The 11,417-nt window shown below is 44.0% G+C and overlaps 1 protein-coding gene across 1 annotated transcript; it reads left to right on the forward strand.

The window, feature by feature from the left end:
* The first annotated feature begins 2,218 nt into the window (after positions 1-2,218).
* On the forward strand, positions 2,219-9,315 carry CALHM1 (calcium homeostasis modulator 1). Its single transcript, XM_066601659.1, has 2 exons — positions 2,219-2,767; positions 8,854-9,315. Exons 1-2 carry the CDS (start codon positions 2,219-2,221, stop codon positions 9,313-9,315), a joined length of 1,011 nt encoding a protein of 336 aa, XP_066457756.1.
* The last annotated feature ends 2,102 nt before the right edge of the window (positions 9,316-11,417 follow it).

An 11,417-nucleotide genomic window follows, 5' to 3' on the forward strand; every position in this document is an offset into this window, starting at 1 on the left:
TGAGGTGGATCCAGCAGGAATGAGAAGACTTTCTTTTACATGCCGTTCTTTTTGAATCCACTTCTGACTTTGGCTCAAAAAAGTTGCACCAAAAACTACTGTTTTAAAAAAAAACAAAAACCCACACACAGTGTGTAAATCCACCCTTAGGGAGTGTAAATTTCATGCTTAAGACTTCCATCTATTAACTACAGGAGAGAATCATTGCAAAGATTGTCTACTGTTGGGATTACCTTCTACAGTATGTAATTATATTTTGGGTAGAATTAGCAGTAAACGGCTTCTCATGCAGCCTTTCTCCTGTTTCGGTGCCCAACATCACTAGGCAGGGTCGCCATTTCAGACAACAAACACTCAATGGGTTCTATTCACTGCATATTGCAAGTGCAAAATTGTTTGTGTGACACAGGCCTTAAGGATGCTCCACAGGTTCTCAATAGGATTGAGGTCAGGAGACGATGGTGGCCAAACCATGATTTTATTCCCTTTTATGCCCATAGCAGCCAGGGAGTTAATGGTTGTTTTTGCAGCATGGCACGGTGCCTTGTCTTGCAGAAGGATCGATCCTACTATTTATATGCTTTTTAAATGCTCAGATAGCAACTCCACATATCGTTCAGCGTCCATTCTGACACCCCCGGGATCCCTAAAGGGGCCTACCATCTCACTTCCCAATATTTCGGCCCAAACCTTACTCCGCCGCCTCCTGGCTGCCGGCTCGGTCTTGTAGGAACAGAGTGGCCGTTCATCAGCCACCCAGAACTCCATCCATCAGGCCCATCCAGTGCAGCGCGGCATTCATCGGTGAAGAGAACGGTCTGGTAATGAGTCTTGATGTATTTCTGAGCCCACTGCAAGTGCCTCTCCTTGTGAGCTTTGGTCAGAGGGGGGGCGATCTACAGCTCTATGCAAAACCGCCAGTCTCTGGAGGATCCGGCACCAAGAGGTTCAGGACACTCCGGAGACACCGGCACCTTCAAATACCTGCTTGCTGCTCCTCAGTGGCCTTTTTACAGCTGACCCTTTAATAAAACTAATTTGTCTGGCAGAGACTTTCCTCATTAACCCTTTATCAGACGGTATTCGCTTGTGCTGTGAATCACTCACATATCTCTTCACAGTTCGATGATCTCTCTTCAGTTCCCGTGAAATATCAATTGTTTTCATGTCTTTTGCAACACATTGGTCTATTTGACGCTTTTTGTCTTCAGAAAGGTCTTTCTTCTTCCCCATACTGCATGAAAACTGGGACTTGCGGGTGTAAAGTGCACATTTGTGCTGCATATTGGCATGATGGGCGTTGGCTTTTTGCGCACATTTTACTGTATTTTTTGCCTGCAGATGGGGGATTTTGGTGTGTAGTATGCACAAAGATAAGACATGCTGTGTTTTTATTCACGCTACCAAAAGTTGTGCGAAAAATACGCAGCTTTGAATTAACCCATTTTAATGCTTCAGATTATACATCGTATAGGCCCATGAGCGCCACAATCAATCATAGGGTGCAGCGGTCATGTCAGTTGACATATCAGTTGAGTAGTCATCACTGCAGGTGACAGGGGACCCGGCAAGCCTCTGTACAGGAATGGAGACAAGATAGGGAAGATTAGTACTTTTTTTTTTTTTAACTGATCCGTAGCAGCAAATCCACAAACAAATCTGCACCAAAATAGTGTGGATTCGTGAAAAGTCATGTTTAGTATGAGGTATCTATGACACTCCAAATGCCCGACCCCGCAGAAGACGACGGAGAAAAAAAAAAAGTACAGTTAAGTAGAAAAGTAGAAAGAAAAGAACAAGTTATTCTGCAGACCATTCTTTGCTTTCCATGAGAAGGACATGATTGTCAGCCGGCTCCATCTAGATTTTGCATAGGTGTGTTGAAGGTTGGGTTTCCCTCTGTGGGAGTGAAGACATCACAGAGACATATGCAAACAACGTCACATGTAACAGGTTTCAGAGAAAAGCCGAGATTGTTTAGAGACTGTAGAAGAGACCAAACCCAACTTATGTTCTAGAATCGCAGATACATTTTGTAAGAACCCATCCGGCTCAATATATCGGGCAGCTGGCAAGACTTTAAGAACATAGAAAAGGCAGAAGACTGCAAGACAGATGAGATATCCTATTGTCTCCTAAGTCGTGTATAATTATTCCAAAGCCTTGAAACACAACAGGCAAACAATTCGCTCGGCTTGGGAAATAGAAAAGCCTAAAGATGGATAAATTTCGTATGATCTTCCAATTTTTGCAAGCCAACCAAGAATCATTCATGAATGGAATATGTGGCATTATGGCACTTGCGAGTGCCCAGCTATACGCAACATTTGACTTCAACTGTCCATGCCTTCCAAGCTACAACCTGTCTTATGCCATGGGTGTTTTGTGCGTGCCGCCTATTGTATTATTCTTACTTGGGTTCGTTATGAACAATAACGTCTCCATGTTGGCAGAAGAATGGAGGAGACCAACGGGCATGAGGCAGAAAGACTCGGCTGTACTGCGTTACATGTTTTGCTCAATGACACAACGTGCATTAATTGCCCCAGCTGTATGGATCTCAGTGACCTTATTACATGGTGAAAGTTTTATATGTGCCTTTAGCACATCAGTACCTATTGATAAACTGGGAAATATGACTGGAGTCACTATGTCTGAGAAGGAAATTAGGCGGATACTTGCCAGAATCCCCTGTAAGGACATATATGACGGGCATGAGATCATTCCACAAGAAGTGGCATCAAGATATCTGCGCTGTATCTCACAGGTAAGACATTTTACTTGAATGCCATATAACATGACTGGCATTTACTTCCCTCTGTTACCTTTTTGTATATTTCTTTTCTACATTCTTAATGCACTTTTATTAATTCCAAAAAAGATGCAGTATATACAAATAAGGCCACCTGCAGACGGGCGGGTTGGATCCGGCAGCGAGGATTCTCGCCGCGGGACCCGACCCGAGCGCCTGCAGAGAGCGGTGCGTACTCACCCGCGCCCGGCGGCCCCAGCTCTTTCATGTGCCGGATGCCGGGCAGCCGGCGCATGCGCAGACCGGAGCCGGCGGCGGGTGAGTGACGTTTCTGTGCGGGGCTCTACGAGCCCCGCACAGAAATAGAGCATGCCGCTGTTTGTTAACGCAATCCTATGCAGGCTTCCAGCGGCGGAAATCCCGCTGCGGAATTTCCGCCCGTCTGCAGGCGGCCTAAGTTTTGTAAGTCCCTGAGATGTGATCGATCATGAAAGAAGGACGGTAATGTCTGTTCTCATAGACTATACAATCTTTGTCATAAAAACAAAATCAAGCACCTAGAAAGAGTTGTCGTTTTGCTACAAAACCCAGCATGCAGTTACATCTCAGGGCGCCTTCCCACGAGCGTATATCGGCCAATATACGCTATGATCTGATGCATTGGATTCCAATGCTTCAGATCACATGGCCATATTCACGGAGCGTAAAAGTGCCTGGCGCTTTCACGCTGTGCCGCAGAGATAGTCCTGAAACTATCTTTTCAGCCAGAATATGTCGGCCGCTGCATGGGCACCTATGGGAGCCAATGACATCGGCTGGAGAAGGGAGGTGGGAGGGAGTTTAGCAGTGTGACTGCTAAATTCCCTCCCTCTTCTCTCCTCCCCTCCGGCTGTTTGTGATGGGAGGGGGTGGGGCAGGGACGGAGGTAATCTCCACCCCATTCTGCCCCCTCCCTTTGCTGGCTGCAGACAACGGGCTGGAAGGGGGCGGTTGTTTAGCTCCGCCCCCATACTGCCCACTTCCTTTGCAAACACCCGGAGGGAGGGAGACAGGAGGTGAGCCGATGAGGGGGAGGGAAGGGAATCAATGACATGGCAGCCTCGGCGTACATGCGCCAGGACCCGTGCTGTCTGAACAGGTGCACAAACATTAGATTTGTGCGCCCTTTTACGGCGGGCGCACGTAAAAATGCCTACGGCCGTGTGAAAGAGTTCTCAGGCACATATACAAATCATTAGAGTTGTGATGTGATTACATGAACGGTCTTGTCACCTGAGGCCCTAAAAGTGGTTCCACCCTTGGCCTATAAAAAGGCTCTCAGAGGCTCCTGGTGTGCAGTGACCTCTTCTTCCGCTTGTATAGAGCTTGTTGGCCACTAGACGCCTCTACGACGCAGAGAAGAGATTTCACCCAGTTAATAGAGTTTGAGAGGGGCGCATTATTGGAATGCGAGAAGTTGGATGATCATATTGATGAACTGTCTGCCACCTGGCCGTTCTGACCGGACTGTTAGGAGGTGTTGGGATGTGAGGGCACACAAGGCGACCGGGCTCAGGACACCCTTAACAGACCACCAGTAGAGAGGATTGTCTGACAAGCATGAGCAGCTCCAACTGTTTCGTTGTCCGCCATCCAGAGACCAGTAATATCATTGTTACAGGCCCCTGTGTCTGTTGGAAGCATTTCCAGGTGCTTGGCTGAAGGATATTTAGTCTTACTATGCCCATTACATGTACTGCCTTTGGCACCCACCTACTGTCACCTCCACTTGCAGTGGTGTTGTGAACAATGAAACTGGGCTTCTATGGAGGGGAACCAGATTGCTTTCAGTGACAAATGCACGTTTACTTTGGGCACTAATGATGGCCGTGTTCATGTCTGGAGACCTCCTAGTTTTGTTGTGGAGCAGCACACTTCCCCCACCGCTGGTGTGATGGTCTGGGGGGTCATCGCATACGACAGTCGATCACCCCTAGTATTGGTACGAGGGACAATGACAGCTCAGTGATATGTTCAGGACATCCTATATCCACGTGTCATTTCTCATGGTGACTTGCAAGAGGCATTTTCAAGCAGGATAATGCTTGGCCGTACACACAGGGGGATCCCAGGAATGTCCCCACAACATCATCACACTTCCATAGCTGCCCGGTCACCAGATTTATCACCAATAGAACATGTATGGGACCATCTATCCAAGCTAGATAAGGTACAACAGGGTACTAGAGCCTCCATACCCACCTGTATCACATCTTGTATCTAAGCTAGAGGTGGTACAACAGGGTACTAGAGCCTCCATGCCTTCCAGTATCACATCTTGTATCCAAGCTAGAGGCAGTATAACAGGGTACTAGAGCCTTCATGCCCCCCGTATCACATCTTGTATCCAAGCTAGAGGCAGAACAACAGGGTACTAGAGCCTTCATGCCTGCCAGTATTACATCTTATATCCAAGCTAGGGGCGGTACAAGAAGGTACTAGAACCTCTATGCCCACCCGTATCGCATCTTGTATCCAAGCTAGAGGTGGTACAACAGGGTACTAGCGACTCCATGCCCACCTGTGTCACATCTTGTATCCAAGCTAGAGGTGATACAACAGGGTACTAGAGCCTCCATGCCTGCCCGTATTACATCTTGTATCCAAGCTAGAGGTGATACAGCAGGGTACTAGAGCCTCCATGCCTGCCCGTATTACATCTTGTATCCAAGCTAGAGGCAGTACAACAGGGTAGTAGAGCCCCCATGCCCACCTGTAGCACATCTTGTATCTAAGCTAGAGGTGGTACAACAGGGTACTAGAGCCTCCATGCCCTCGTATCACATCTTGTATCCAAGCTGGAGGCGGTACAACAGGGTACTAGAGCCTCCATGCCCACCTGTATCACATCTTGTATACAAACTAGAGGCGGTACAACAGGGTACTAGAGCCTGCCTTCTGATATTGTAATCACTTATATCAACGTTACAATCACACAGAGAAAGTTTCATTCAACTTCGACAACCTCTTCCAAGAGTGACTGCCCACTACAGTTTTTTTTCACTGCGAAATTTGCAGCGTTTTTCTTTCTGCAGGGGTCTATGGGGCTTGTAATGTTAAAATTGCGATTTTGCGGTAAATTGCGATTTTAACATTACAAGTCCCCTAGACCCCTGCAGAAAAAAAAACGCTGCTTATTTCACAGTGAAAACAAACTGTAGTGGGTAGTCACCCTGAGGGTGGATTGTTTTTGACAATGAGTATATTTACTATATGAGACATACAGATACTGGCCATTTTTAGGCCATGTTCCAACCACATTTGTGGTGTGCTGTATGTTCACTCTAAACCCCAAAATGTGTCCATAACCTAAAATGGGACAAACATATGTTAAAAGAAAGCCTTTTTATACATTCAGACGGTATACATCAGTGTAAGCACTCTTTTTAACTATTAAAAAGTGTAGTAGACTGTGCTTTTCAAAACAAGGGCATCTTATTATTTGCAATGGGTGATGTATGTGACTGCACTGCATACAGCAGGGCTATATATTTGGGGTATACATCAAACCACAAATATAGTATGAACAAAGGTTTTGTTTGTTCTGAGCAGAACAGATAGATTTCTGTTCTAGAAGTTAAGGCTGATTTAGATACAACGAGAATCACTCAAAATAATCATTTGAGCGATTCCCGTTCTGTCTAAATTCACTGACATCGTGCAGTTTTTGTGCACGAGTCGTTGATCGCTGAATTCTAGCTTGCTGTTATCAGAGGAGCAGGCTGTTATCAGCCAGCTGCACTGATAAGATTCTCTGTGCCTGTGTCCTGCTATGAATCCACAGCTGGGCATGGGCTGTAAGCACAGAGAACACTACAGCTGTTTGCTCATGCAGAACAGCTGTATTGTTCTATTAGTGGCCGCGGCGGTGTCTGGCTGTGCCTGCAGATCTCTATAGTAGCTAATTAGCTACTATAAAGTATGCAAAGATGATCGCTCAAAACTGTCACTCAAACTGTCGTTTGAGCGACTTTTGAGCGATCATCTGTCAGTGTAAATGGGGTATTACTGTCCCCATCTTCCTATGCACTGCCTTATTTTTCTCTATGTACCATACACATTCTTTTTAAAGTAACCATTTATTATTGAAGTATCTAATTTACTTCTTCATTTCTGTCTTCAGTTTAGTATTTTCTGCATTTTCATGAAAGGAGATGCCCAGAATTAGTAAAATATTGTTGTTTTATGTGTCACCTGTTCACAGGCTGTGCGTGTTATTGTAGCTCAACCTGATTTACATCAATTGGGCTGAATTGCAATACCAGATACAGCCAATAGACATGTATGGCACTGCTCCTGAAAGAAAGCAGCCATCTGTTTGTAATTCTTGATAACCCCTTTAAAAGGAAACTGTCAGGTCCTATAAACACCATAAACAAGTTTATGGGCTCAACGACAGAGTCCGCCAAGTTCAGATGGATGCTTTTTATACCCACCTGCCGCCTAGTTCCCTCGCTGTCTTGCCAGGAAGCCAGTACTTAGTGCATGCAGTGGATTCATCTCTTTATTCCTCGCATAGTCAATGAGGACAGCGACTACACTAAGCGCCGGCTTATGTGAAATTGGCCTTATAGTTACATGAATATTGAAGTGGGAAACTTATACGAACAAGGCATGGGGTAAAACAACATCTAATGGAAGTGATGTCCTAGATGCACATAAAGGGTAAAACTAGTCTGACTACCTTACAGGGTGTCTACTTGCACGTTTTACAATGATAGTCCTAAAATCTGATATTTGAAGGGTTATGCAAACCTTTATGGAACAATACCTCTGCAGCGCCACCTATTAGATGGCAGCATTCCTTCAAATCAATGCGACTTTTTAACAAGTCTTGACAATGATCGAAAATAGGAAACCAAGCCAGAAAACCATACATAGACAGCTGTTTCGGGGTGTTTGCCCCTTAATCAGTGTACAGTAGGTTTCCAGCATATTTGGTGAGAGGTCTGTAACGTGGGTCAGGAGGGGCCTCTCACAAGCTAAGCCAAAAACCTACTGCACACTAATAAGGGGCAAACACCCCGAAAAAGCTGTCTGTGTATGATTTTCTGGCATGGTTTCCTATTCTCAATCATAGTTAAGACTTGTTAAAATGTCACATTGATTTGAAGTAATGCTGCCATCCAATAGGTAGTGCTGCAGAGGTATTGTTCCATTTTCCTTATTTGCATAAATTACCCAGAGGAGCATGCATGGTCTTATAAGTCTCCTCACTCACCTTCTAGGTGTCCCTACACCCCTTCTGGGTGCTCTCCTTGGGGATAAACTATGCCCCTCCCAACACACTTACCTCCTAGCAGTCTCCACACACCTTCTGGGTGCCCTCCTTAAGGGGAGACAACACTCCTCCTGACCCAAAAGCCTGAGTAACACATGCATTTTGCCGCAGATTAGCTATGTTTTTATTAGCAGCACACAAGTAATGATAATATCAAGAGACTAAGTACATTGACTAATTAACCCAATTTTTCAGACATGGTCAAATGACATTTGATCTATGCAGATTAGAAAGGGTGAAGGGTCATGGCCTATTTACAGTATCCATTAGGTAGTACATATAATAGAAATAGGTCCAGCTTGTATAATGTCCTGAATGGTCATAGAAAAGTATAAAAGGACAGTTCAAACTAACATGCTAAAATGCAATTAGCAACTATCACTGATATTTGAGTCTTAGAATTGATTAGTCTAATATTTCTAGTCTTGTATAAATGACATATAATTTCGGAATTCTGTGCCAAAAAGCAGTCCTGGACTATTAGACATAGTGACTATTAACTGTATCAGAATTTGTGACTATTAACAGCTAGATTACAGAAAACCTTTCATGCCGCTACAGTAGATTGCAATATAGAGGCCTGTGTGATTCCACCAGGATCTATGCAGCTGCTGAGTTTGGCTTGTGTGTCCTTAAGGTAATTCACAAGCATCCTCTACTATCTGACCCAGCAGTGATATTCCCGCTGCAATAGTTTTGTTCTTCAATTATCTATAAAAGAGTTCTAAGAAAACAAAAAAACAAAATGTAACCAATTTACTTTCCCTTTTCATTCTTCTAGGCATTTGGCTGGACCTTCGTCTTACTAATGACTTTCCTGGCCTTCCTTGTGAGAGCCATTCGACCTTGCTTTACACAAGCTGCTTTCCTCAAAAGCAAATACTGGTCTCACTACATTGACATAGAGAGAAAACTATTTGACGAGACTTGCACAGAACACGCCAAAAGCTTCGCAAAATTGTGCATTCAACAATTCTTCGAAAACATCAATCGAGATTTTAATATGGGGCATTCCCATATATTAGAGAAATCAGCAGAGCCAGAAGAAACGGACAAACTTCTAGGAGTCACCAGCCAAGGGACAATGAACACTCTTCTAAAGAGCTGGCACAAGTGTAAACCCCCTCTCAACCTCAACTCCTATGAGCATCAAAATGGGAATGGATTTATAAACAAAGATGAACCGTTCAATCATCTAAACGGACCCAAGAAGGAAATTGTAACTTACTATAGTAAAGTCTAAAGAAAAGGAAACATAAAATCAAATAAATGAATATTGAAGCAGACGACTAAGCTGCAAAATTAAATGTGACCTTGACGGTTATTGGAAAATAAGACAAGAAGCAAAAGGAGCAAAGAACTACGAACATCCTCTGGGATTCATTTCTAGGATGCCTTTCATCAAGAGCATTTATATGTAGGAAAAAAGTGTTCTCAACACAGACCTACTGAAGGAGGTTATGTGGCATATTGGCAGGTATCTGCAATGGTGTTACAAGAAATTCACAGAGGTTCTAGAGTGATTGCAAGACTAGGAAAATCATTGCCAACCACTGACGTAACAATAGGGGATGCGGTTGCACCCGGGCCCAGGAGCCTTAGGGGGCCCATAAGGCCTCTCTTCTCCATATAGGGAGCCCAGTACTATGAATAAAGCATTATAGTTAGGGGCCCTGTTACAGGTTTTGCATTGGGGCCCAGGAGCTTCAAGTTATGCCTCTGTTGCCAACCGATTCTACATGATGAGTTTTGGGAATGACTGCAAGTTCAAGCGAGACAGAACATCAACAGGTGAAGTCTGTCAATAATCAGAGGGGACTGGAAGGCTCAAAGTAAGCAGGACAACCAGCAGGATTAGTATCTTCATAACATCTTTCAGCCACTACCGTTTATTCAATGGTTTCCAGTGGTAGAAGCTTGCAAAGGACAAAGTATAAAATGAGAACTATTTTCATCAGTATTACAGAGGAAGAACATTTTGACTTGACGTGAAATATGAAGTTTTCAGACTTATTTTTTTCTCATGTTGGTGCCTGAAGTTTTTTTTTTTATTTAATTTTAAAGATTATTCTAAAGAACTTGTGAATATAATATATACCGCATATATGATGCCATTAAACTAAAAAAATATCGATAGCAAAAATACCAATTATTGTAGTTCAGCAAGAACGTTTGATTTTGTTCTGCAATATAAAAACTTTTCGATTTGGGTTATGTATAGATTTTTTTAAAAACGGAGTGCAGACAGATGCGATATTGCCAATATCATTCAGCTTACAGCTCTCAATTATAACGAAAAGTAAACGCTAAAGCCTCACTGGTATGTTTGATGTGCATAAAGGATTACCGAGATTAAAATAAGGCTAAAGTCACATCTACGCTAGGGATTCCATGCTTTGCTGTGAGAGCAGGAAAACGGAATGGCCTTAATGAACGGATCCGTCTAATAATGGAACCAAACTGTGCCGCACAAACCCCATAGACTATAATGGGTTCCGTTCCTGCACCTTCCAGGATTTTGACCGGACGAGAAAGTCTTGTATTCACGACTGTTTTGTTCCGCATTTCATGCCAGATCTGCGTCGGAGTCTCTGAACGGAGCCTCCCATACAGATGTGAATAGAGCTTAATTTATAATTCACACACTAAGCTCGGACCTAAAAAAGAAGAAAAAAACAACAAAAAACGTGTTGCTCAATAAAGGTTGACTTTTTGTCCATACAGTAAGTGTCCATACAGTAATGTCCATACAGTAATGTCCATACAGTACTCTGTCCATACAGTAAGTGTCATTACATCAAATATGCGGTATTTAGTACACTGAACCCCTTTGTGTCACACTTACAGCTATATACTCTGTGCAGTTAGGACATCTAGAGCAGTCTGCAGCATATGCTGTGTATGTAGTGGCTCGAGAGCAAAACCCGCTCCATCCACGGCAGTTATTAAGACTCTTTGACAGCTGACACCCACTTTCACCTGTCGCAATTGTAGATAACTCCGACCATGGCTGTAAACGCTTAAAATGCCCCGATTGAAGTTTGGTGGTCCCGAATGGCCTACCTGTGATGAAATCACAAGGTGCTGTTCAGTTGTCAAACCAGCCTAGAGCCTTCTGAAGGCTCCCAGGGCTGCCATGCATTTCTGCCTTATAAGACAGGCTTGTTCTAATAGAACGCTGGCAGAAATAGCATATATTGCAATATTGAAGTATATGGTATAAGCAATAGAGATGAGCGAGTATACTCGCTAAGGGCAATTGCGCAATCGAGCATTGCCCTTAGCGAGTACCTGCCCGCTCAGGAGCAAAGATTCGGCTGTCGGCGGCGGGCTGGGAGCTGCGGG

The sequence above is a fragment of the Eleutherodactylus coqui genome, chromosome 4, assembly GCF_035609145.1.
Source record: "Eleutherodactylus coqui strain aEleCoq1 chromosome 4, aEleCoq1.hap1, whole genome shotgun sequence".
Classification (NCBI taxonomy): Eukaryota; Metazoa; Chordata; class Amphibia; order Anura; family Eleutherodactylidae; genus Eleutherodactylus; species Eleutherodactylus coqui.

Coding starts and splice junctions, on each gene's coding strand:
- CALHM1 (XM_066601659.1), top strand. CDS start 2,219: ATGGATAAATTTCGTATGATCTTCCAATTTTTGCAAGCCAACCAAGAA. Junction 2,768..8,853: donor ATCTGCGCTGTATCTCACAG/GTAAGACATTTT, acceptor TCATTCTTCTAG/GCATTTGGCTGGACCTTCGT.